The 25,395-nt window shown below is 37.3% G+C and overlaps 5 protein-coding genes and 1 pseudogene across 6 annotated transcripts; 3 read left to right on the forward strand and 3 right to left on the reverse strand.

Annotated features, from left to right (window-relative positions):
* Positions 1–817: 817 nt before the first annotated feature.
* On the forward strand, positions 818–4,023 carry LOC111788398 (ADP,ATP carrier protein 1, chloroplastic). Its single transcript, XM_023668731.2, has 5 exons — positions 818–2,044; positions 2,439–2,693; positions 2,794–2,937; positions 3,017–3,364; positions 3,444–4,023. The coding sequence occupies exons 1-5, from the start codon at positions 1,298–1,300 to the stop codon at positions 3,807–3,809; spliced, it is 1,860 nt and encodes a 619-aa protein (XP_023524499.2). The 5' UTR covers positions 818–1,297; the 3' UTR covers positions 3,810–4,023.
* Positions 4,024–4,165: 142 nt separating this feature from the next.
* LOC111788397 (uncharacterized) lies at positions 4,166–7,424 on the reverse strand. The gene is made up of 7 exons (XM_023668730.2): positions 7,165–7,424; positions 6,696–6,811; positions 6,493–6,611; positions 6,255–6,417; positions 5,925–6,154; positions 5,483–5,804; positions 4,166–5,392 (listed from the first exon to the last, which is right to left on the reverse strand). Exons 1-7 carry the CDS (start codon positions 7,321–7,323, stop codon positions 4,384–4,386), a joined length of 2,118 nt encoding a protein of 705 aa, XP_023524498.1. The 5' UTR covers positions 7,324–7,424; the 3' UTR covers positions 4,166–4,383.
* A 2,786-nt stretch (positions 7,425–10,210) lies between these two features.
* Positions 10,211–16,262, forward strand: LOC111788511 (pleiotropic drug resistance protein 1-like). 2 transcript variants are annotated; one of them, XM_023668846.2, is made up of 20 exons: positions 10,211–10,383; positions 10,496–10,572; positions 11,308–11,361; positions 11,434–11,524; positions 11,680–11,981; positions 12,057–12,338; positions 12,429–12,745; positions 12,836–12,996; positions 13,064–13,167; positions 13,253–13,391; positions 13,480–13,545; positions 13,633–13,745; positions 13,834–14,166; positions 14,260–14,550; positions 14,625–14,708; positions 14,784–14,917; positions 14,998–15,225; positions 15,314–15,485; positions 15,569–15,823; positions 15,907–16,262. In XM_023668846.2, exons 1-20 carry the CDS (start codon positions 10,323–10,325, stop codon positions 16,162–16,164), a joined length of 3,522 nt encoding a protein of 1,173 aa, XP_023524614.2. In that variant the 5' UTR covers positions 10,211–10,322; the 3' UTR covers positions 16,165–16,262. The 2 variants fall into 2 exon arrangements, with proteins under 2 accessions (XP_023524614.2, XP_086976984.1); XM_087120858.1 differs by lacking the exon at positions 13,480–13,545 and having other exon boundaries at positions 13,253–13,418.
* A 2,000-nt stretch (positions 16,263–18,262) lies between these two features.
* Positions 18,263–20,249, forward strand: LOC111789209 (putative 2-oxoglutarate-dependent dioxygenase AOP1). The gene is made up of 3 exons (XM_023669905.2): positions 18,263–18,740; positions 18,819–19,143; positions 19,877–20,249. Exons 1-3 carry the CDS (start codon positions 18,346–18,348, stop codon positions 20,117–20,119), a joined length of 963 nt encoding a protein of 320 aa, XP_023525673.1. The 5' UTR covers positions 18,263–18,345; the 3' UTR covers positions 20,120–20,249.
* Positions 20,250–21,258: 1,009 nt separating this feature from the next.
* Positions 21,259–22,161, reverse strand: LOC111789210 (auxin-induced protein AUX22). Its single transcript, XM_023669907.2, has 2 exons — positions 21,654–22,161; positions 21,259–21,549 (listed from the first exon to the last, which is right to left on the reverse strand). Exons 1-2 carry the CDS (start codon positions 22,073–22,075, stop codon positions 21,495–21,497), a joined length of 477 nt encoding a protein of 158 aa, XP_023525675.1. The 5' UTR covers positions 22,076–22,161; the 3' UTR covers positions 21,259–21,494.
* Positions 22,162–23,765: 1,604 nt separating this feature from the next.
* On the reverse strand, positions 23,766–24,652 carry LOC111789207 (auxin-induced protein 22A pseudogene; annotated as a pseudogene).
* Between the last annotated feature and the right edge of the window lie 743 nt (positions 24,653–25,395).

Below are 25,395 nucleotides of genomic sequence, written 5' to 3' on the forward strand. Positions count from 1 at the left end.
ATAGAGGCCAAAAAGAAAAGTTTGCACTTTAACCAACAAAAAAAAAAAAAAAAAAAAAACATAGAAATAAATGAGAAGCACCCGTTATTTGGTGGACAAAGAACATTACATCGTTTTCTAGCTATTTCATGCGTAATTTTCGTTCGTTAAATAAAAAGAAAAGAAAAGCGTGACACTTTATTGACCAACTTGCAGAAGCTCAAAAAGATCTTAAAATTAAGGGTACTTTGGACATTTCCGAACGGTGGCAGTTTAATTTCGACCGTGATCCTGCCCTTTTTAGCCAACTTGCTTTTGCAACTTCTTTACGAGAAAGGGGAAAAAGAAATTAATAATAATAATAAAAAATAAAAAATTAAACACATTGTGACATGTGACATTGTCTTTATTATTTTGTTCATTGTTAATTATCTTATTAACTATTTAAAAAAATTTCAATCCATTTTCCACAAACTAAAGAGAAGTTTTTAAAACAAAATAAATATACATAAATTTATTCTTTGAAAAAAAAAAATATAACTTTAGTGCTTTAATTAATTTGAAAATAGTGAACGAAATATATATTTTTTAATACAAGAATGTTGATATATATGTATATTTTTTTGTGGATGACATAATTTAAATTATATTATTAATCAATTGGTTAAGGAGATAATTAAGTAATTAAGGTAAGATAATTTATTTTTTAGTTCAATAAATGGGGATCCAAATGTTAATAAGCACGGTATGTATGAAGTTGTCCGCACAGGTGGTGGAAAGAAAAACATATGCTCCTTAAAAAATGGCATCATAACAGTTCCACTTTGGTCAAAGTTTCAACGATCCAGACCCGAAAACTAAGGAAAAACACTCCAAATTCAGAGACCCGAGTTTATGATTTAACCTTCCAAGAACCGATGGGTAGAGCAAAGTGATTCCAGTTTATAATTTAACCTTTCAAGAACAGATCTGTAGAACAAAGTTATTCTTGTTCTTGCGACTGTAATTTAACCCACTTGTGGAAAATACCCTTTTAATTATTCCTTCCGTCTTTTGGTTTGATTTGAATTTTATTTTATTGGGTTTTTTTTGGCTGTTTGTTCTCTGAAACAATTCGAGGGTTTTTGATTTCTGTTGTTTGTATATAAAGAAAGATATTTGTATGTTCGCCCATCCTCTGGAGAAGGAACTTGCAATTCCTACCTATCTTCTTCTTATCTTCCTTCTTTCCTCTTCTTCCTTCCCTGTCTGTGTCTCTTTTTGAAAGCCTAAAGCGTTTGGATTATTGTTTTTCCACAAGGGATCAAAGAGGAGAGACATGGAGGCTGTTTTGCAAAGCAAAGGGTTTCTTACTCTTCCCCCAAATCCCAAGGCCAGAAGCTTATTGCCTTCTCATGGCCTTAGGCAAAGGATTTTATCCACAAAGCCTTTGAATCTTCCTGGGTTATCACTTTCCTCAAATGGGTTTCAAAGATTTCAGGGATTTGTATCGAGAAACGCTTCCTTCACTCCCAAAGAGCGTGTTTCTCTCATCTGCAGGGCTGAGGCCGCGGCGGCGCCTGCAGCGGATTCCGATGAGATCCCTAAAATTTTGGGGATTGAGATTGAAACCCTCAAGAAGATTATCCCTCTTGGGCTTATGTTCTTTTGCATCCTTTTCAATTACACAATTCTTAGGGATACAAAGGATGTTTTGGTTGTGACTGCTAAAGGTAGCAGTGCTGAGATTATTCCATTTTTGAAGACTTGGGTTAATTTGCCCATGGCTGTTGGATTCATGTTGTTGTACACCAAATTGGCTAATGTTTTGCCTAGAAAGGCTCTGTTCTACACTGTCATCGTTCCATTCATTGCCTTTTTTGGGGCTTTTGGATTTCTTTTGTATCCTCTTAGCAATTTTATCCACCCTCAAGCTTTTGCTGATAAGCTTCTCAACTCCCTTGGCCCGAGGTTCCTTGGTCCTCTGGCTATTATGAGGATTTGGAGCTTTTGCTTGTTTTACGTCATGGCTGAGCTGTGGGGAAGTGTCGTGGTTTCTGTGTTGTTCTGGGGATTTGCCAATCAGGTAATTTTCAAAACTTTGGCATCTAAACTTGTGATCTATGATTCGAGTTTCGTGTTGTTGTGACTGCTGTTAGCGATTTTAGATCTTGTTCGAGTGCGAATTCGACGATATTTTACATGGATCATAGTTTTTGCTCCTGCTGATTAATGGCTTTACATGTTTTATTTTGAGTTCTTGATTGGGATATGTGAAATGCAAGGGAATTCAAAAGAACTGGATTTCTCCCTTGAAGTTGTTGCATTTAGTTGTTGGGTTTATATTCTGATAAATGTAAGGATAGGTTGAATTGAATCTATCCGTGGCCGAGCAAGCGCCGTGACCAATGGTTTAGCAATGGAGTTTGAAAGGATTAGCTCATTAATTTTCCCTTTCTTTGGTTGCCATTTTTTTGCAGATTACAACTGTTGATGAAGCCAAAAAGTTCTATCCTCTATTCGGTCTTGGTGCGAATGTTGCCCTCATTTTCTCAGGTAGAACTGTGAAGTATTTCTCAAACATGAGGAAACATTTGGGTCCCGGAGTCGATGGTTGGGCTATATCTTTGAAAGCCATGATGAGTATAGTCGTCGGTATGGGGCTTGCGATCTGTTTCCTCTATTGGTGGGTGAATAAGTATGCTTCTCTTCCAACTCGCAGCAAGAAGAAGAAGGTAACCCCCACATTCTCGTATGGTTGCTTGCGTACGTCTTCAGCTATCAATTCTCTTGTTAAATGATTCTGAATTTTTGTATTCTTGCATTCATTTACAGGAGAAGGTCACCATGGGGACAATGGAGAGCTTGAAATTCTTGGCATCTTCAAGATACATCAGGGATCTTGCCACTTTGGTCGTTGCATATGGCATCAGTATCAACCTTGTCGAGGTTACGTGGAAATCGAAGCTCAAAGCACAGGTTTGTTGCATTTGACATTGGTATGTCTGTCTATTAATCAGCTTGTTCTGTAAATAATACCCTCTTCGTAACTGTACAGTTTCCGAGCCCGAACGAATACTCGTCTTTCATGGGTGATTTCTCAACTGCTACTGGAATAGTAACATTCATAATGATGTTGCTTAGTCAATATATTTTCAACAAATACGGGTGGGGAGTTGCAGCCAATATTACGCCCACAGTACTCCTCATTACTGGAGTTGCTTTCTTTTCATTGATTTTGTTTGGAGGCCCGATAGCGCCGATGCTTACCCAGTTCGGGTTAACGCCTCTTCTTGCGGCTGTTTATGTGGGTGCTATGCAAAACATCTTCAGCAAGAGTGCTAAGTACAGTTTGTTTGATCCCTGCAAAGAAATGGCTTACATTCCCTTGGATGAGGATACCAAGGTAAATTTGATGTCTTGTTTGAATGTGTACTACTAAATTTTTGTTCAAGAATTCATTTTTTAATGGCTTCGTGCTTTAGGTCAAAGGCAAGGCTGCCATCGATGTCGTCTGCAATCCATTGGGGAAGTCTGGAGGCGCTCTCATTCAACAGTTCATGATCTTGACATTCGGATCTCTTGCAAACTCGACTCCATACCTTGGAGGTATCCTGTTGGTTATCGTCCTGGCATGGTTGGGAGCAGCCAGATCCTTGGACAGCCAATTCACGGCACTGCGTAAGGAGGAAGAGCTCGAGAAGGAGATGGAACGATCAGCTGTTAAGATCCCAGTTTTGGCCCAGAACGACGGTGAAAATGGCTCCTTAGCCACCAGTCGCACGCCTTTGAACCCCAAAGGTGACTCTGCAAGCAGTTCACCAGAAACATCAGCTCCAACCAACGCCTAAATTTGTTCTTCCATCAACAGTTCAAACAAACACAGGAAGAAGTTGGTTGGTTGGTTGGTTTGGCTTAGAATTTTGTGTTAGTTTTATAGAAATAAAATTAGCCACAGACCGTATGAATCTGACTTTTTCCAAGAGTCTCTTTTTCATTCTCAATATGTATACAATCACATTTATATATAAATGGTGGTGAAACCCCCAATTGTAATTCCATTTATCTCATGTTCATTCTTTTATTCTTTTGGAATTTGGCCATGAGAGGTTTATAAGCTGTTCTTACAGGAATTGGAATTCTTTTGAATCTTTGACAGATCTGTAAATTTATGTTTTAAGAATGTTGGAATTAAGGAATAAACACCTAAATGAAATTTGGAATCACACCAGCAAGCCCCTTTCTATATTCCAAACACAACCAAGAAAAGGAATGCAGTAAATCTTATACATGGAGCGCCTAATTGCACAAACTTATTGGCTTTCAAGAGAATGAATAACCAACACTCAGAAAAGAAGGAACTGTATGGACAAAGCAAGACATACCGTACAAACACTGGCCATAGTTGAATGAAACAGGCAAGTTTCATAACCTTACTGCCTTCTTGAGTGTCTTGATGAAGCTGTTTCTCGCAGAATGATCGTCGCCATTGACATCGTTGTCCCCGCTTACCATTGGTTTCTTTCCCATACAGTCCACTCCCTTTTTCATTCCTCCCAAGATCAGAGATGGTGAAGATGGGATTCTCCTGAAGATCCTTGCACTGGCTGACCTTGTGAATTTCATTTCCTTCCCACTCTGCTCATTCTTTTCACACTCTTCTTCGCTCACTTCTTTTTTGGCTTTGCTGCCTTCAGTTCCAACAATCCTCTCCTCTTCTTTGTTTTGCTCAGCCTCAACCTCCTCCTGTGGGGAATTTGCACTTATTTCATGAGACTTGCTCATCATGTCACCTTCATCTTCATTTTGGAGATCTACATCTTCTTGGGTTTCATCCTCTAACAGGATTTGAAGCCACTTCTCGACGTTTCCTTTGCCTCGTTCTTTTCTACTCTCTTCGTCTTCTTCTTCTTCTTCAACATCCGACTCGTGCATGAAAGGGAATAGCTTGCCATGTCCCTTTGCTTCTCCTATTTCTAAATTTTGAAGCCTTTGGATAATTAAGCTTCCTTCCTCCACCAGTGGAACAATTGCTTTCTCATCATGTTCACCAGGCTTCTCCATGGCCATATCAGGTTCCATTTGTTTCTCCCCTCCATTTTGGGACAAAGCAGATTCAGAAGCTCTTTGTTCTTCCTCTAGAAACAGTCTCAGCTCTTTGTGTGTCGGTGTCTTTGGCTTGATTCCTGGCAAAAAGGCAGTTGGAGTTTTGTGGTCTGTTTCTTCCAGGAGTAGCATATTGTCAGTTCTTGATCTTTTTCGCGCCTGTTCATGTCCAGGCCTCAGCTGTTTCTCGAGCTCATCTCTCTGTCTGTATTTCTGGTAGAGATCCCTCTCAGCGGTGTCACAAATTGCCTTCTGCGCTTCAAGCCGGGCCATTAGTGCACTGCTTGCTGCTTGGTTTAGCCTTAACTGCTCCTTGTAAATAACACTCCTACAAGAAAACAGTCACATTGGCAAGTTAAGTCCTATTTGATCTGCTTTGTACGTTTATTTTCGTACAATGGCTGTTAATTAATCTTACTGGTGCATTGCATCTCGGATCATCTTCTCCAGCATTGTCTTATGGGATGATTGAGCCTCGGCTAATCGCCTGCACTTCTCAGCCTTTCTTTTATGTTTAATTAATTTTAATTCCAATTCCTGAATTCTCAGCTTCTCTTCTTCATTATTTAGCTTCATATCATTCACTTCATCATCTACCCTCTGTATTTCTGCCTTCAGCTTTGCCCTTTCATCTCTTTGTCTTAGAGAATCTCTGGCCATGACAATGGCTTGGTATGGATTCGTAACGAAGTCTGGATTTTCATTCTCTTTAAGAACTTCAGGTTTCACTTTTCTTGCAGCTAACATTAATCAAAGAATCCAAAAGTTATATACTGATTTAAACTGTTGGTATGAAATCAAAATCGAACTTTTCAAGAGCAAGAGAGCATGAATGAGAAGAATTTTTCTTAGTAACTAACCAACTATAGGAATACTTGGTCTTGGTTGTCTATTGTAGTCCAATGACCTCAAAGGTGATGAAGAATCATCATAACATTCTCTTCGAGATAAAACAATGGCAGCTGGAGCAAATCCGAGTCGCTCTTTGGATGCCACGAAATGTTGAGGAAAAGAATGAGATTCAACTGTCTGTGAATTATTCAGCTCTTCGTTTTCGCCTTCGAAGAACAGAAATGAAAAGGCTCTGCGCCTGTCATCATTATATCATGAAAATACTTACATATTAACATCACCACCTAAACATTCATAAACTCAAATGAACATCAATCAAGAAGTTAAAGCAAACGCACCTGAAATCTGAGTTGGATGAAGCAAAGATGGACAAAAACTGGTTTACAGAGATACCCAATTGAAAATCCCACCATGGAACTAAGAACTCTAACTTGTGATGTTTCCTCTTGCAGGCTTGCCATTGAAGTATTCGTAAATTGCTAGGAACAGTCAGTCCTCCTCCTGTGTTTCACCAAAAAACTATGAGAACAAGAGAGGAGACGAATTTAAAAATTTGGAACAGTTTTAGAAGTATACTTGAGCAAGGAAACCAATGATCAATATCCCAAGCAAGTGGTGAAGCAGAATCAGCATGATAATAAAGAACATTGCCGTAATGGTCGACTCGAATTACCGCAGGATCGAAGCCAGCGTTCCTGATATAATCAAAACCAGATGATTTAAAGTAGGAATACACAAATGTTTTTAGAAATTTCAGAAATGGAACGTCAGCTACTTACCCTAGATGGTTGAGTTGCTTCCATAAGAGACTGACAAAAAGCTTTGGCTTCGCAGTAGGCTTTGCCTTTGGATTTATTATTGGAAACAACTGATCTAATTCCATTGCGATTGCGGTCTGAAACATTAGGCAAAGATCCACGCATTAAGTATAATGAAAATGGAAGTCAGGACAAGTAGTTGCAAGGTAATTAGGTAAAGTTCCTGCTTCTAATTCCTTGCAGAATTCGTGCCATCTTAAACATTTCCATCCAGAAATGGAAATTTTGAAGAGGAATCATGCAGAAATCCACAAGAATTGCAAAACAGAAAGGAATTAACTACGGACTAATCACAAACAGTTTCCCCCGAAGTAACAGAAAGGGCTCAAATTCTCTCACAGTGGGGAATTAAAATCAGAACAGCAATATCACAATTCAGTTCAATCTTCCATCTAATCAAAGAAAAATTTCAGAATGACTCGTATCTAACCTCTCGCTTCTTCAAACTATAAGGCGTGAAAGTGAAAGGAGGACCACGGCAGTACAATCCAGCTTGTCGATCGCGGCAAAGCTTGGCGTAAGCTTGCGGGTGGCCGACAGCCTCATCAATCGCCATTTCTTCTTCACTAAACAAGCAATTGTCGGCCATTATCGTCAAACCTCCTTCTTCTTCGACTCGCTGAAGAAAGCTCAAAATTTCACCTCAGATGAAGAAACTGAAAGAGGAGCGTAAAGAGATATGGAGATACTGTTTCTTTTTCATTTTTTTCTTTTTTAAGTTTTAGCTACCAAAAAGCACCCAACGGTCGAATTCGGCTGCCACGTCAACAAAACGGTGCGCAGTAGGTAATGGTAACGGCTACGGGATTCAGATTGGCCCACATTAATCAATTGGGTTTTTAAAGTCTGAGGCCCACTTGATAAATAATGGTTAATATTTTTAAGACAAATTAAATTTAAATTTATATGAATTAATTTAAAGGTTGAATTGCAATATATTTTATTTTACTTACAAATTTTGAAATCCTTCTAACGTTAAAAAGGGTGTTAATGCTCCATAGAAGTATATTTTAAGGTAAAGATATTTTAAAACATTTTCTAAGGACATTAATGATTATTTTTTTCTTTTATATTCAATGATATTTGTTAAATACTATTAAAAATTTAAGAATATTTTTGAAATAAAATAATAATGATTTTTGTTCTAAACTAATTTTTTAACTAAAATTTTAAGAATATTTTTTTACTAGAGGTATTTTTTTTTTTTATAATTAATTAAACCTTTTCTTTTTAAGGACGAACTTAAATTTAAATTTATTTGAATCAATTCAAATTGCATATTTTATTTTACTCTTCGTAAAATAAATTTTTTTGATGTTTTTTTAATTTGATTTGTCTTTTTTGAGATATTAATAGTAAATATCAACCTTATAATTATTTATAGAATTATTGAATTGTAAAATCAAATATACAACGGTGTTCGAGTTGTTTTTAAATCTATAATATTATTTTTTTTAAGATATAATATTATCGTTGGATATAAAAATAAAAGTGTTATTAACTTGTACATATTTAAGCATGTATTTAATATTCAAATCGAACTAAAATAAAGAATAAAAGTATTTTTTTATTATACAAAATTTAATCAAAATGATTTCTTTTAATTTTACCTTATGAGTTGTATTTTTGCTTTTTTTTTTTTTTTTTTCTTGTTGATAAATGATTTATTTTGCCATTAAACAATAGCATTTAATTTAAAGAATATTCTCATACATGGATTAAATTACAAACTTTATTTGTAACAGCTAAATACTTACTTTCTCAAAATTATTGGACCATATATATATATGGTATCTAATATCTAGTTGCATATATAAATATATATACAATATAGTTGTGAAATAATACATACCCATACATAATTGGAGAATATTTTTAGATTTATTTACGCCAACGTCATCTATGATAAAATAATATATCCAAGTTATTTTCATTTGAAGTCAATGTTGATAAAATAATATCATAATATACTTTTTTTTATAAATTAAAAATAATATAACAACAGGTATATAAATTATAATTCATTATACCATATATTAGTCATCTATAAGCATCAAGACATGTTAATAACTACTCACACTTTAATTATTTAAAAAAGAACATAACTAAGAATAATTTTGAATAATATTTATTTTAACAATATATTTGATTCTAATTGATATTAACACCATAAACTATTATAGAGAATTTGACAGCTTGAAATTCATATATTTATAAAAATGGCCTAGTATGATTAAATTTAGATCACGTGATAAATTATTTTTTGAAGTAATTAAAACTATATTATTGATATTCTATATGTTATAAATTCTACGTGCAAGCACATGCCCCTATATTATGTCTTATTAATATGCTCATTTCGCCATGTATATTTTGTTTGTGCATAACTCTGTTGCTGTAAGGCTGTAAGGCTGCAGCCCGCGCACAAATCCTAAGAAAAACTGGTAAAATTTCGAGTTTTCTTTAGTTTTTGAATGAAAATGCGTTGAAAGAAGTCCATTTTGGCAGAGATTTTGAGGGTCAAAGTTGGTTAATGTGAGTTTTTGAAGGAGCAGAGAGGAGATGGAGTTGGGGATTGGCAGCTCGTTTAAGAGGCTTGGGAGTTTTAATGTGGATGGTTTTCCAGTATCATCAGTGCATGAAGAGGACCAGGAATCGCTGAAATGGGCCGCCATTGAAAAGCTTCCGACGTTCAGGCGTTTGAGGAAAGGGTTGATGACGACTTTGGATGGTAAAGCCAATGAAGTTGATATCTTAAATCTTGGGTTTCAAGACAGGAAGAATTTGATTGAGGCGTTGATTAAAGTTGCTGAAGAGGATAACGAGAAGTTCTTGTTGAAGCTGCAGAATCGTCTTGATAGGTGCATTCGCCTTTTTTTTTTTTTCTTTTCATAGACTGAACTTTATAGAAAATGTTGTTCGTTTGATTGATGTTTTTGTGGTATGTTTCTTGACATTTTCAGGGTAGGAATCGAACTTCCGACAATCGAGGTTCGGTTCGAGCATTTGAATGTCGAAGCGGATGCTTATATGGGAAGTAGAGCATTGCCAACAGTTCTAAATTTCACACTCAATATGGTGGAGGTAACATTTTAACTCATGAACTGATATGAGCTGATAACTTTCAAGAACTACAGTGATTTTTTGTTTGTTTGGTTTGAAGGGGTTCTTGGGTTACCTTCATATGTTTTCCAGTCGAAAGAAGCAGTTAAAAATCCTTCATAATATCAGTGGAATCGTGAAGCCTGGAAGGTAAGAAAAACAAGGGGGAAAAAAATGGTAAAATCAGCACAATTTCTTGTTCTGATACTCATTCTTTGATTGTTTTGGCAGAATGACACTGCTGTTGGGTCCTCCTAGCTCTGGAAAGACCACTCTTTTATTAGCACTGGCAGGAAAGCTTGATCCTCAAATAAGAGTAAGCATCCCCTGCACTCACTCTTTTAGTTTTGGTGTAGTCTGTGATCTCAAGAAGCATTTTGCATTCAGGCAAGTGGAAGGGTGAGTTACAATGGGCATGGACTCAATGAATTTGTGCCCCAGAGGACTGCAGCCTACATCAGTCAATATGATCTTCATATTGGAGAAATGACTGTTAGGGAAACTTTAGCATTTGCTGCACGATGCCAGGGCGTCGGCTCACGCTACGGTCAGCTTTAAAACGATACATTTACATCTTCTTGTGATCCAGTGATAACTAAACTCAAAACTCAATGTAACATTTTGCAACTTAGGGATCTAAAATGACTAATTTTTTGCAGACATGCTAGCAGAACTGTCAAGGAGAGAGTTGGCAGAAAATATAAAGCCTGAGCCTAATATTGATACATTCATGAAGGTAAATATGATTAATTTGATCTAATCAAAACCATACTTGTAACAGCCCAAGCCCACTGCTATATCTGCTAGCGGTGGCTTGGGCTCTTACAAACCACTCCCCTGGAGGGTCCAGTGTCCTTGCTGACATACCGTCCAGTGTCTGGTTCTAATGCTATTTGTAACAGTCCAAGCCCACCGCTAACAGATATTATCCACTTTGGCCCATTATGTATTGCTGTAAGTCTCACGGTTTTAAAACGTGTCTCTTGGAAGAGGTTTTGTAACGGCCCAGGCCCACTAAGCAAATATTGTCTTCTTTGGACTTTCCCTTTCGGGCTTCCACTCAAAAGAACGAAACACCCTTTATAAGGGTGTGAAAACCTCTCCCTAGCAGACGCGTTTTAAAAACCTTGAGGGGAAGCCTGAAAGGGAAAGCCCAAAGAGGACAATATCTGCTAGCGGTGGGCTTGAGCCATTACAAGTTTCCACATCTTTATAACGAATGGTTCGTTTACCTCTCCAACCGATGCTGGATCTCATAATATTGTTCATAATATTTGCAAGAGAAAAAAAGCTTGTAGAGTGGAGTTCATTAACAACAACAGAGTTAATATGCCTAAATAGAGGATCTTTGACCAATTAGAACAATGATAGGATTAAGTGAGACTGAAGAAAAGAAAATTAAAGTGGATTTATTTTCCTGTTTGATTGAAGGAATTAGTGACACTAACCTACATAAGAGCTTCATTTTCAGGCAACTGCAACAGAAGGTCAAGAGGCAAGTATGGTGACAGATTACATCCTCAAGGTAACATATTATTATGAAAGCTAAACAGTGTCCAAATATGTTCTTAATCTCTAATTCTTTGAAATCTTTTAGATTTTGGGATTGGAAGGATGTGCTGATGTAATGGTTGGTGATGAAATGATAAGAGGCATATCTGGTGGACAAAGGAAGAGAGTCACTACAGGTAAAATTAGTTCATACAGCTTAGCTATGATCTGTTCGATAACCATTTCATTTTTTAAAAAAGTATGTTCTTCGATCAATTTCTTCAGCTTAGCTATGACAAGTTCTTGTTTTTGTTCTTGAATATTTTGAAATAAAGTAAAAGTTTGCATACAGGCGAGATGTTAGTTGGTCCAGCGAGGGCTTTGTTCATGGACGAAATATCAACGGGGTTGGATAGCTCCACAACGTTTCAAATAGTGAATTCATTGAAGCAAAGTGTTCACATTCTTAAAGCAACGGCAGTTATTTCACTTCTCCAATCAGCACCAGAGACTTATGAGCTTTTTGATGACATTATTCTTCTATCCGATGGTCGAATTGTTTATCAAGGTCCTCGTGATGAGGTGCTTCAGTTCTTTGAATCTATGGGGTTTGTTTGTCCTGAGAGGAAGGGAGTGGCTGACTTTCTTCAAGAGGCAAGTTTTTACTCAACAATAGAATTTAGCCTTTAGCAACCCCATAATTGAGTACTAAATCTAAGTTTTATACAGGTGACATCAAAGAAAGATCAAGAACAGTACTGGAAAAACAAAGAGGAGGCTTACAGATTCATTACACCCAGTGAATTTTCTGATGCATTTAAATCATTCCATATTGGCATAAAGCTTGGAGATGAACTTGGCATCCCTTTTGATAAGTCTAAGAGCCACAGAGCAGCTTTGACAACCCAGAAATATGGTGTTGGAAAGAGAGAACTCTTAAAAGCTTGCTTCTCAAGAGAGATCCTTCTCATGAAACGAAACTCCTTCGTCTACATTTTCAAGCTCTTTCAGGTAGCCTCAAATTTACTCTTTTTTTTGTTTCTTTTCCTGAAAGACATAGCCTATCAGCTTATTAACACGATTGCCTTTTGGAGTTTTCAGCTGTTTGTAATGGCTTTAATTACAATGAGTGTGTTCCTAAGAACTGAGATGCATCGTGATACCATTGTGGATGGAGGAATATACACTGGTGCATTGTTCTTCACAGTTATTATGATTATGTTTAATGGGTTATCAGAGCTCTCATTAACCACAATTAAGCTTCCTAATTTCTACAAGCAAAGGGACCTCTTATTCTATCCTTCATGGGCGTATTCTCTTCCCAATTGGATCCTCAAGATTCCTATTACCTTTATTGAAGTTGCTTTGTGGGTTGTCATCACATACTATGGCATTGGCTTTGATCCAAATATTGAGAGGTAAGAGATACTAAAAGTGTTTTTTGAGCTTGAGAAGTCTTTCTTTCCTTCTTTTTGATGTGAATATGAATGGGAACAACAATGCTGCAGGTTTTTCAAACAATTCTTGGTGCTTCTACTAGTTAATCAGATGGCTGCTGCACTGTTCCGCTTCATTGCTGCATTGTGTCGTAACATGGTCGTTGCGAACACGATCGGTTCTTTTGCTCTTCTGACCCTCTATGCACTTGGCGGTTTTGTCCTGTCTCGAGGTACGACACAGCTGTGCATTCTAAAATGAAATAGTCAACTTTGATCTTATTTTCATTCTTTATGTAGAGGACATTAAGAAATGGTGGATATGGGGGTATTGGACATCACCAATAATGTATGCTCAAAACGCCGTAGTTGTAAACGAGTTCCTTGGAAAGAGTTGGGCACATGTAAGTTCTTAAAATTCTCTCTTTTGAATCATGTTTTAGTAATATTCACTGTTTTTTTATGTTCTTGAGCTGTCTTTTTTTATAGGACGCATTAGGAGTTGTGGTTTTGAAGACCCGTGGATTCTTCCCAAATGCATATTGGTATTGGATTGGTGCAGGAGCTTTGCTTGGTTATGTGTTTCTGTTCAACTTACTTTTCACTTTGGCGTTGTCGTTCCTCAACCGTAATCATCTCGACCTTATACGACTTCGTAAAATACGCATCTTAGTAAGAAAGAGCCTCAAATTAACATCTTAGTTTTGATTGTGTAGCATTTGGGAAGGGTCGAGCTTTTCAATCAGGCGAACCAGAAAGTATTGACAGTGGTGACAAAAGAGGTATAACAAAGTTCGGAGATCGAGAATTCGAACCTCTAATCTATTAGTCATTAACCAGTTGATTGTTGGGCGTTGTGCTAATTCCAGGAACAGAAATGAAATTTGAAGCCAATGCCAGAAATAGAACAGGAATGATTCTTCCATTTGAGCAACATTCAATTTCATTTGAAGATATCACTTACTCTGTTGACATGCCGCAGGTAAGAATCAAACCACCTAAAAAAAAAGGAAGAGTTGAAATTTCCATTGAAACTTCCTAATCATAAGTATGTTTGATGGGGTTTTCAGGAAATGAAAAACCAAGGTATTTTTGAAGATAAGTTGGTGCTACTGAAGGGAATAAGTGGAGTTTTCAGGCCCGGTGTTCTAACAGCTCTTATGGGAGTGAGTGGCGCTGGTAAGACAACACTAATGGATGTCTTGGCTGGTAGAAAAACTGGGGGTTACATTGAAGGGAACATCAAGATATCTGGTTATCCAAAGAAGCAACAAACATTTGCTAGAATCTCTGGTTATTGTGAACAAAATGACATCCATTCTCCTCATCTTACTGTCTACGAATCCTTGCTCTACTCCGCATGGCTCCGTCTGCCCCGACAAGTCGATCCCCAAACTAGAAAGGTAAACTATGCCAATACTGTTCTTCTATTACTTTTGTTCTTGGAAGAGCTTCAAGTGAATAGCTGACAATTTGATTGCAATGTATAACAACAGATGTTCATTAATGAAGTGATGGAACTTGTGGAGTTAAAGACGTTGAGGGATGCTCTAGTTGGGTTGCCAGGTGAAAACGGTCTCTCGACCGAGCAGCGCAAGCGACTCACCATAGCAGTGGAGCTTGTAGCAAATCCATCCATAATATTCATGGACGAGCCAACCTCAGGACTTGATGCTAGAGCTGCAGCCATTGTCATGCGAACCATTCGAAACACAGTGGATACTGGAAGAACTGTTGTATGCACAATTCACCAACCGAGTATCGACATCTTCGAAGCTTTCGATGAGGTGACAGACCAAACAATGAACATTTAAGCTAAATGAAACCTCTAATACTTAACACTTTGAGCTATTTGGTGCAGCTCTTCTTGATGAAGCCAGGAGGCCAAGAAATATACGTTGGTCCATTGGGTCGCCATTCTTTCCATCTAATAAAGTACTTTGAGGTAAAATTATTACAAACACTCATGATTTTGCCTCCCCAATAACAATTATGTAAAGTCTTCATCTTTATTCTTAAGGAAATCAAAGGAGTTGCTAGAATAAAAGATGGGTACAACCCTGCCACATGGATGTTAGAAGTCACTTCCCCAGCACAAGAACTAGCTTTAGGGGTTGACTTCACTGATTTGTACAGAAACTCAGAACTTTATAGGTAATCAACAATATAGTAGACCAGTTATTATGCATAAATGTGATGCTTTTCGTATGAACATTTTTGAAAATGATGAACAGGAGAAACAAGACGCTTGTTGAAGAATTGAGTACCCCAACTCCGGGATCAACAAACCTATACTTCCCAACTCAATACTCACGATCACTTTACACACAATGTGTAGCTTGTTTATGGAAGCAACATTGGTGTAATTGGCGCAACCCGTCTTACTCCGCCGTGAGATTGCTGTTCACCATCGTCATTGCGCTGATGTTCGGTACAATGTTTTGGGACCTTGGCTCAAAAAGGTAAGCCTTTTTTGTTACCTTCACATGCCATGAAGACAAGAAACATGTTCTGTTCTCTTATTGGAAAACATTGACTTGTGTAATGAAGGACAAGGCGACAAGATCTATTCAATGCCATGGGATCAATGTACACTGCAACACTATTCTTGGGAGTCCAGAATGCCTTCTCTGTACAGCCCGTGCTCGCCGTAGAACGAACCGTGTTTTATCGTGAAAGAGCTGCTGGAATGTACTCAGCCTTCTCATACGCATTTGCAGCGGTACTAACGTTGTTCTGTTTTGAAACATAAGAACTTTGTTTCGTTTAGGCATTGAAAACTGTGTGTCCTGTCCCATGTTTCAGGTGCTGATTGAGCTCCCATATGTTTTACTCCAAGCTCTGGTTTACACTCTCATAGTGTACACTATGATTGGATTTGAATGCAGTGTTGCTAAGTTCCTTTGGTATCTGTTCATCATGTACTTCACTTTGCTCTACTTCACTTTCTATGGGATGATGGCTGTGGCAATGACACCAAATCATCACATTGCTTCCATTCTCTCCTTTGCATTCTTTGGACTGTGGAGTCTGTTTTCGGGATTCGTCGTCCCAAAACCGGTAAGTTTTGTTTCCAAGTTCGGGTTTCGATTTTTTTTCCCGTAAAATGATTAATGTTTGTTGTTTTTTTTTTTTTTTTATAGAGGATACCGGTGTGGTGGGCATGGTACTACTGGGTTTGCCCAGTGGGTTGGACGTTGTATGGATTAGTAGCCTCCCAATATGGAGATGTGCAGGATGTTCTTGAAACTGGTCAAACTGTGCAGGAATTTGTGAGACAGTACTTTGGTTTCAGACATGATTTCTTGCGACTTTCTAATTCTATGGTCGCTGGATTTGCTGTTCTTTTTGCTGTTGTATTTGCCATCTCTATCACTATTTTTAATTTCCAAAGAAGATGATATCATTTATTTGAGTTGTATAGTGTTTTATAAGTAAAAGAATGTGAAGATCATAATTGAATTATAAGTTATGTTTCAGATTCATATTGGTTAGTTGAATTATGTAACTATAGTCACGAACCAATACCAATTATTGGTTTGACCACTCGATCATCTTTAGTTCCATGACAACTACCTGAGTATGTAATAGTTTAAATCTACCCCTAGCTAATATTGTTCTCTTTTGGGCTTTTCCTTTCAGACTTCCCCTCAAAGTTTTTAAGACTCATATGCTCAGAAAAAGTTTCTTCCACATCTTTATAAAAAAATGTTTCGTTCTCCTCTCCAACCCATGCGACATTTCACAATTTACCTCTCTTTGGGGTCCAGTGTCCTCACGAGCACTCGTTCCTCTCTTCAATCGATGTGAGATCTCACAATCCACACTTGTAAAGAATAGTATCTGAGTTAGACGTTGACTCCGAATGGGGTAGATTTTGAAAATTTTTTCTTAGCAGACACATTTTAAAAACATTCAAAGAAAAAGTGCAAAAATAATACTATCACCTCGTTGTGGACGTGAAAATTATATTTAATTACATTTGAATTTGGAGGAGGAAAGAAGTGAAGAATAAAAATTATATTTAATTACAATCGTCATCTTTGATTTATAGTTTAATGAGCAATAGTTGGATACACGTGTACGTGAAAATGACATGTCAATGCAAATAATGATATTATTAAATTTTTTTAGTTAAAAAAGGACTTATTATAACATGAAACAAACAAGATCTTATATCTTTATATTATCGTAATCACTATCTACCAAAATTAAAGGAGAAATTATGCATCACTTTCATATATATTCTACATTTTTTCGCATACAACAATTTTATTTATTTATTTATTTTTTTAATAGTGACGGGTTGGATGAATTACATATTTTTTTAAAGATAATTATTGACATTAATATAATCAATAATCAATAAATATGAAACTGAGTTTGTTTCGTTAGGCACCTTAAAGTCCGCTATATTTATCTACAATAAAAAATTTATATAAAATCTATGGAGACTAACCACTTTTTTTAGTTCATAAAAAATAAATCTAATTTGTGCCTCAAATACAACATATATTTAAAAAGAGGTGAATTATTATTATATAAAATGGGATAATAAAATTATTTTAAGAGTTAATTTAAGGTTTTTTTTTTTTTTTTTAAGTTCAAACGTGTAGGATTCTATTTAGGTAGAAGAAGCTAAATCGAACTGATTCAATTACAATTGGTTGGAGTCAATTTCTAAAAGTAATTCAATCCAATCAATTTGTTTTCGATTTAGTTCAAATAGTTATTTTAGGGTTCTATAATTTTCGTTCTCTTTCATGTCTAATGACTTTTGGTTTCCCTCTCCCATCTTTCGAATCTTTCCTTTTATTTCATTCTCACCTACTTGATATCGTCAACACTATAGCTTTGGAAAGATAATTGCAATTAAGGGATCGATAAAAATTTAGCTTTTTGTCTCTTGAACTTGTCATTGACTGAAGTTTAGTATTGATATTGAACCTCAACTCAACCCTCCATGTCATTGAAGCCTTTAATATCTCTACGGGTCCGATGCTAAACCCTAAACCCTAAACCCTTATTTGGTTTGGAGAAGGAAAACAAGAAAACCCATGCATGGTTTTGTTGACTGAGTCATCCATTTATTTTTAAGTAAAATAATAATAATAATCACGAACCTAGCCCGACCCATTTTCACTCTATCTTTGACTCTAAATCACACTTCTAAAGCTACGATCTTGTTAAGGTTAGAAAATACATTTCTTTAATACAACAAATGTGAGAATTGGATTAAATTTTCTAACACGATTGAATGGTCGATTTTGACACAATTTCTTTAAAAGAAATTGATCACTTGCACGCATAATTTAATTTGAATATTGTGTTATCAACTCCAAAATGATGAGTGTCTAGATATATTCTATTAAGCCAAATTCTTTCAATTAGGATATATTCCTTTGACAAAACTCCAAATCTTATCACAAATTGTGTACACAGCCAAAAATGCTCCAAATTGGATTCATCGAAAATTTGTAAACCCCATTTATATAAATGACTTGAATGGATTGGCATCCAAAACACTCACGAAAACAAAGAGCTCTCTTGCTAAAGCCAAAGCCAAAGCCAAAGCCAAAGCCATGGGGTTTCGTTCTTCCACAAACCCTGAGGTACCAGTCATCAGCTTCTCCATTGAAAACCTTCGTCCTAAAAGCACCAAATGGGTGGAAACATGCAGCCATGTGAGGGCTGCTCTTGAAGAATATGGGTGTTTCTTGGCTGAGTATGAGAATGATGTTGAGCAAGAGGTTGAGCTTGATGATGCCATATTCAATGGCTTGGAAAAGCTTTTTGATTTGCCTTTAGAAACTAAAATGAAGAATGTTTCTGATAAGCCTTACCATGGCTTTTTGGACCACAGGGCTCCCTTTGTTCTTCCTCTTCATGAAAGCTTTGGCATTGAAAATGCAGCGAGTTTTGAAGGTGTTGAGTCGTTTGTGAAGCTCATGTGGCCTTCTGGGAATCATCATTTCTGGTAAACTTGGTATGAATTATATGGATGTCTACTTGTAGTTTCACTCAAATTAATATTGCAAATAATTTTGTTGGACAGTGAGGATTTGTTTGCATACACAAAGATGGTATCAGAGATGGAGAAGTTAGTGAAGAGGATGGTGTTTGAAAGCTATGGAGTGGAAAAGTACTATGATTCTCATATTGCTTCAACCACTTATTTGCTTAGAGGTATGAAATATAGAATTCCTGAGATGGGTGAACAGAATATTGGAGCAGAAGCTCACACAGACAAGAGTTTCTTCACTATTCTTCATCAAAATGGAGTCAATGGCTTGGAAATCAAAGCAAAAAAGGATGATCATTGGATTGGACTTCAATTCAATCCAAATTCCTTCTTGGTCATGGCTGGTGATGCTTGTTTGGTATACCTCTTACTTGTGCTTTGATCCATACTTAAAAGTATATAGTGTAACGGATGTTGTCTTTTTGCTTTTTTTTGTGGGAACTCCCAATCCACCTCCTTCTGGGCCCAGCATCCTTGCTGGCACACCGCCTCGTGTCTACCCCATTCGAGACTCGTTCCCTTCTCCAATTGATGTGGGACCCTCCACAATCCACCCTCCTTCGGGGCCCAGCATCCTTGCTGGCACACCGCCTCGTGTCTACCCCATTCGAGACTCGTTCCCTTCTCCAATTGATGTGGGACCCTCCACAATCCACCCTCCTTCGGTGTCCAACATCCTTGTTGGCACACCGCCTCATGTCCACCCCTTTCGAGACTGGTTCCCTTCTCTAATTGATGTGGGACCCCCCAATCCACCCTCCTTTGGAGCCAGCGTTTTTGTAGGCACACTGCCTCGTGTCCACCCCCTTCGGGGCTTAGCCCGCCTGGTGTCTTGACTCTAATACCATTTGTAACAGCCCAAGCGCATTGTTATCTTTGAACTTTTCCCCTCAAGGTTTTTAAAACTCATCTGCTACGGAGAGTTTTCCACAACCTTATTAAGAATGCTTCGTTTTCCTTCCTAACCGAGATGGGGGATCTCACATATAGTCACTAAATCGAAATTAATTATTATTGGAAAGATGGATTTGAATGCTTGAATTAACTCAAATTTGAACATGGTAAGAATAAAATTTGATTTTGATGGATAGGCATGGAGCAATGGGAGAATCCACTCAGCCACACATAGAGTTATAATAGAGGGAAGCAAGGAAAGGTATTCAACAGCCCTATTTTCATACCACAAAGGAGTTATTGAGATTCCAAATGAGTTGGTGGATGAACAATTCCCCTTGAAATTCAACCCTTTTAACCATTATGGATTACTTGGTTACTTCTCCAAAGAAGACTGTGAGAAAACGCCTTCCACTGCCGGAGCTTATTGTGGAGTTTGAGCCCCATTTCATATGCTCATAATAATCAAACTTATAACATCCTCAACTTTAATTTATTTTGATGTTAAGTTGTAATCATTTGTAATTCTGTGTATTAAATTCATAATTAATGATACCAATTTCATCACTATTATGCTCTTGATAACATGATCATCGTTCGACATCTTCTGTTCTTGGTATGTTTTTTCCACCATTGTTGGAATTCTATTGGTCTCAAATGGGTTTGTATTTTGGTAGGCTACTATCCCCAGCTATGTATCATCGTGGCCCATTTGGCTTAATTATTTCTGGTAACCCATTATTGAATGCCATCTTTAATGTTCAACTACTACCATCCTCAACTCACTGTGTGAGGTTTTCACCCTTACGTACATTTTTGGAACATAAGACTTTATAATTGGTTGTTCAGACTTCATAATCATTATCATATTTCTTATCATTTCAACCAAATAACTTATACATTAGTTTAGTAGCGTTTCTATGCCTACAAAATTATCTAAGAAGAATAACACTACTTCACTTATTTAGAGATGTTCAACCATGCCGGGACGTGCTCCGAACTAGACGGAGAATTCCCGTTTAAATAATGAATAAGGAGAGATTTTTTTCTTTAAGCTAAATTGAACCAGGAACGAAGATTATACTCCATATTCCTGACCTCGTCCAAATCCCTGCCTCGCCTTGATGTTAATAAATAAATATATTAGGTCATTTACTTTTTTAATAGAAATTATGTTAATAAATAAAAACTATCCATTAAAAAAATTATTGAAACTGATATTAAAAGAAAAAGACTTTATATAAAAACGGTATCTACGCCGTGGACACGTTTTAAAACTTTGAATGGAAGCTGGGAAGGGAAAACCCAAAGAAAACAATATCTGCTAGCGGTGGACTTACAAATGATATCAGAATCAGACATCAGACAGTGTACCATTGAGAACGCTAGGGGAATGGAGCATTCCTTGTATGTAAGAGTGTGGAAATCTATCCTTAGTGGACATGTTTACCCAAAAGCGTAAAATCTGAAAGGAAAACTCGAAAGGGAAAGCCTAAAAAAGACATTATCAAAGTCAGTGGTAGGCTTGGATGGTAACAAATATATAATATTCATGTAGTAAAATGACAACAAAGGAGGGTTGGAATGACTTGAAAAAGAAAAACTTCCCAATCCTATTTCATTACAATATTCATCAACTTTACTAATATATTATAGCAACATAAATATCTGAAATATTTCTACCAAAATAAAATCATATTCAAAAACAAGAAAAACAACAAAGGGAACATTGGATGTAAAGAAATGTTGGTGAAGATGAGCTCCTGATCCCTTGATACTTAGTTATTCTATATGTTGAAGAAGCTCTGTATTGGCTTATGAACTAGATTTCTTGATTATCCTCAATCTCTTGCATGATTCAATGAACATCCTGCACATACATTACATTAGATCATTAGATCATTAGATCCTAAATCATGATTACAACAAATATAATCAAATATGAAAGAGCTTAGGGTTTAGGGTTTGACATACTTCCAAGGCACATCACCGACCAGCATCCAATCTCCATCTCTATCTTCGTAAGTGATAGTACATTGAGAACACCCAATTGGGGTCCCAAAAAGCTTCTCCATTGCATCAACAAGTTCCCCATATCCCTTCACCATTCCCAAATCAACTTTCCTCACAAAGGCCTCTCCTTCAACCCTCACTTTCACGTACATCTTTTTCCTCCCCCCCATTATTCCTTCGCATTCTTCCTTCTCCCTAAAGCTGTTCCTCCGCCGGTACGAGCACACCGGCGGCCACCCCACCACCTGCTTCCGCCCTCCGCCGTCACTCTTGTCTTCCACTTCCACCTCCGAGAAAACCCTTTTCTTCTCATTGTTTTTGCTCGCCGGAATCGGTCCTAGACGGAGCTCGGTGATTTCGAGGCCTAATCCCTCAGTTGCCATCTGGGTTACAAAATTTGATGATGATGATGATGTTTAATTTTGAAGAAGAATGAGAGGCGGTGTTATTTATTTATATGAGGAGGAAAATGGGGAGCTTGGAGAGGACATAGAGAGGGAACAATGATGGGGGGGTTGTAGGGTCCATAAATGGTTTGAGATCTTCGTGGGATTTGATCACAGCCGTTTGTTGGATTGTCTTGCTTTTTGAACAAACCCCATGTGGTTTTGCCCTGTTGTGTTGGTGGTGTTAAGTGTTGGTATTGTCACACGGTTTACTGTTTTTTCTTTTCTTCCATCTTCTTTTCAAATTATCAACATTTTGAATCTCTCTCTCTCTCTTCTTGTCTTTGCTGTCTTTGTGTTTGTGTTTGTTTTTTTTTTTAATAATGGAGCCTCTTGACAGAGAGGACGAGTTACTCTTCATCTCTCAAAAACACAAACTCCTATCACATCACCATTTTCTCTCACCTTTTTTTTTTCTTTTTTTTTTTTTGTAGGTCTTCGAGATCCTTTTGATGATCTATATTGTGTTGAAGGGATATCTATATGATCCGGTTGATTGTGTAAGTGTGATGTCCCACATTGGTTGGGGAGGAGAACAAATCACCATTTGTGTAGAAACCTTTCCCTACTAGACGTGTTTTAAAGTCTTGATGGAAAGCCCAAAAGGGAAAAACCAAAGAGGACAATATCTGCATGAGGTAGATCTGAGCCGTTACAAATGGTATCATAGCCAGTCACCAGACGATGTGCCAGCCTTCTCGCCGTTTCCCGTAGGGGTAGACACGAGGCGGTGTGCCAGTAAGGACGCTGGACCCCAAAGGGGGTGGTGCCACATCGATTGGATAAAAGAACAAGTGTCAGCGAGGACGCTAGGTACCGAAGGGGGGTGGATTGTGATGTCCACATTGGTTGGAGAGGAGAACAAATCCTCCTTTCCCTCCTTTTTAAAGCGGAAGTACAAAGAGGACAATATCTGTTTGAGGTGGATATGGGCTGTTACAGTAAAACCCACGGTAGCAACGGAACCAGAGAAAGTATACAAAAAAAACCGTTCTTTTTTATTCTATTAGTACTCATGAGTCATTTCTTCTGTGATGAACTTTTGATACCCATCCTCCATTTTATCTCTGTAGATCGAAAAGAAAGGGAACTCGGTGGAAAGAGAAATGTAACATGAGGGTGAGAATTAAATTTGATAAACCTACTCCTTTTCTTCCTATTTTAATTTGGTCAAAGTTGAGCTCTTAATAACTTTTAACTGGGTTCCCACTGTTTAGATCGGATCAATTTGTGCTATCTCAATTATTCTTACAAGACAATCATCTGATCCTATTATGACACACGTTGATGAGCAGACGTTTTAGTAAAAGAGAAGGTCGAGCCCCAATTTTCTTTTCTTTAATATATTGGGGAAGTTCAGAATCTAAATATGTGATTTATATAATTAGGGTCGTTAATATCAATGCAAATATTCCACAAGCACATGCTCTCACTCATTATAGTTTATATCTGGAAACTCACATAAGGATGAAATATTATATAAGTTCAAAGAAGATTCTGATGTTGCAGATGACTTTGATTGATCCATCAAGATTTCAATCAACTTCTACCATGTTCTTTGTTTCTTACTTGAATTGTTTTCTTATACCTTACTCAAAGTACGAAAGAATTTGATGTAAAGAGAAACTTTGTCATTAACCTTTGTGAATTGTCAAATTAGACAAGATCATTAACATTATCAAGTTAGGGTATGATCCTGAGTATATATATATATATTGTATGTATACATTTCAAATCGATGAAAAAAGGAAATTGTGAAAACTCGATCCAATCGATCGTCTTCCGCCTCATCTTTTAAAGTTTCCTTGGAGAACTACTACTTCGAGTTTTTGGTACTTGAATCTCAAACCCTTTAGCTTCGGATCTCTTCATTATCCTCAATCTCTTGCATGATTCAACAAACATCTTCCATGGGACATCGCCGACAAGCATCCAATCGCCATCCCGATCTTCATAAATTGGGACATAATCCGAGCTTCCAATTGCACAACCGAAGAGATTCTCCATCGCCATCCCGAGATCTGAATATCCCTTATGCATTCCAAGATCAACTTTTCTAAGATAAGGGGCGCCATCCATGCTTACTTTCACATACATCTTCGAAGTTTCGGATAGATCTTTGTCATTACCGTTGCTCCTTCTCCGGTAAGAGCAAACCGGTGGCCACCCAACAACTTGGTTTTTCTTCGAACGTCTCCGGTCAGCACCATCGCAGTCGGTGCTGCTTCTTTCATCTCCTCCTTCATTAGCATTCATCTCAGAGAAAACCCTTTTGTTGTCATGTTTTGAAGTTGAGGTATGGCCACTCCCCGGAAGGCCTAATCTGAGCTCAGTGATTTCAAGTTCAAGTCCATTGCTTGCCATTTCTTCAGCTGACTCTAAACTCTGTGTGTGTTTTTGTGTTGAGTTGTTTGTTAATGGTGTAAGCACCAAAAATGAGAGGCTTATAAATAGAAGGAAATGGAGGAATTGTGGAATAATTAGGGGATGAAAGTGATGACATTGTGGTCGCCGGCCGGTCGGAGACAAGAGCAACAAACGTGGGACTTGATGTTCCATTACTGGAACAGTTTCATATAATAAGGCTGTTGTTGGTTGGATTCTGATTCGCTGGGATTCTCTCTCATCCATGTGATTGCCCATTTCTCTGTCCACCATTGGAAGATTATAATTATGAATTCATACATATAAATAATTATTAGTATAATCTTAACCTCGAGCTTTCTATCTCATCCTTGATTTATGATTTCTGGGTCTTTCCGAGTCTTAGTTCAAAAGCAAAAACGAACTATTGAATGCAAATATTATTTAGGGTTTGATTCTAAATTTTGAAACGTTGAGAATAGAATACAATTGTTGTTCTTTCTTACTTGATCTTTTAGATATTATTGTATTATATACATTTATAAATACATACACGGATATATCTATGTTTTATACGTGCTCCCGAGGGATGTAGGTGAGCGGTTTTGAAATAATAAAAAAGAATAAAGGAAATGTTTCTTCCCAACCCAACATATGGGTTCATTAGTTTGAAAAAAAAGCAATAAAATTGGAGACAATAGACATGTCGAACTCCAAGGGTCACGTGGTAGATTTTTTGTTTGAGAAGAGAGCATGGGGTGGTTCCTTGTCTTTAGGGTTTTGATGGAACATAGACAAAGTTGTAAGTAGTTTGAACAGATTGGCATAGCGATCCACACAGGCATCCGCCATTAATGCTTGGAGTCGGTGGACCTCTCTTCCTCTATGTGTTG

This window comes from Cucurbita pepo, chromosome 2, assembly GCF_057944985.1.
Source record: "Cucurbita pepo subsp. pepo isolate OVF chromosome 2, ASM5794498v1, whole genome shotgun sequence".
In the NCBI taxonomy this organism is placed as follows: domain Eukaryota; kingdom Viridiplantae; phylum Streptophyta; class Magnoliopsida; order Cucurbitales; family Cucurbitaceae; genus Cucurbita; species Cucurbita pepo.

Excerpts from the sequence above, each read along its gene's own strand:
- LOC111788398 (XM_023668731.2), top strand. The coding sequence starts at position 1,298 with ATGGAGGCTGTTTTGCAAAGCAAAGGGTTTCTTACTCTTCCCCCAAAT. Across the intron at positions 2,694-2,793 it reads CTCGCAGCAAGAAGAAGAAG|GAGAAGGTCACCATGGGGAC; the intron begins GTAACCCCCACA and ends ATTCATTTACAG. Across the intron at positions 3,365-3,443 it reads CCTTGGATGAGGATACCAAG|GTCAAAGGCAAGGCTGCCAT; the intron begins GTAAATTTGATG and ends TTCGTGCTTTAG.
- LOC111788397 (XM_023668730.2), bottom strand. The coding sequence starts at position 7,323 with ATGGCCGACAATTGCTTGTTTAGTGAAGAAGAAATGGCGATTGATGAG. Across the intron at positions 6,812-7,164 it reads ATAGTTTGAAGAAGCGAGAG|ACCGCAATCGCAATGGAATT; the intron begins GTTAGATACGAG and ends CTAATGTTTCAG. Across the intron at positions 6,612-6,695 it reads AAGCAACTCAACCATCTAGG|GAACGCTGGCTTCGATCCTG; the intron begins GTAAGTAGCTGA and ends TGATTATATCAG.
- LOC111788511 (XM_023668846.2), top strand. The coding sequence starts at position 10,323 with ATGACTGTTAGGGAAACTTTAGCATTTGCTGCACGATGCCAGGGCGTC. Across the intron at positions 10,573-11,307 it reads ATATTGATACATTCATGAAG|GCAACTGCAACAGAAGGTCA; the intron begins GTAAATATGATT and ends CTTCATTTTCAG. Across the intron at positions 14,918-14,997 it reads AGAAACTCAGAACTTTATAG|GAGAAACAAGACGCTTGTTG; the intron begins GTAATCAACAAT and ends AATGATGAACAG.
- LOC111789209 (XM_023669905.2), top strand. The coding sequence starts at position 18,346 with ATGGGGTTTCGTTCTTCCACAAACCCTGAGGTACCAGTCATCAGCTTC. Across the intron at positions 18,741-18,818 it reads TCTGGGAATCATCATTTCTG|TGAGGATTTGTTTGCATACA; the intron begins GTAAACTTGGTA and ends TTTGTTGGACAG. Across the intron at positions 19,144-19,876 it reads TGGCTGGTGATGCTTGTTTG|GCATGGAGCAATGGGAGAAT; the intron begins GTATACCTCTTA and ends TTTGATGGATAG.
- LOC111789210 (XM_023669907.2), bottom strand. The coding sequence starts at position 22,075 with ATGGCAACTGAGGGATTAGGCCTCGAAATCACCGAGCTCCGTCTAGGA. Across the intron at positions 21,550-21,653 it reads GTCGGTGATGTGCCTTGGAA|GATGTTCATTGAATCATGCA; the intron begins GTATGTCAAACC and ends ATGTATGTGCAG.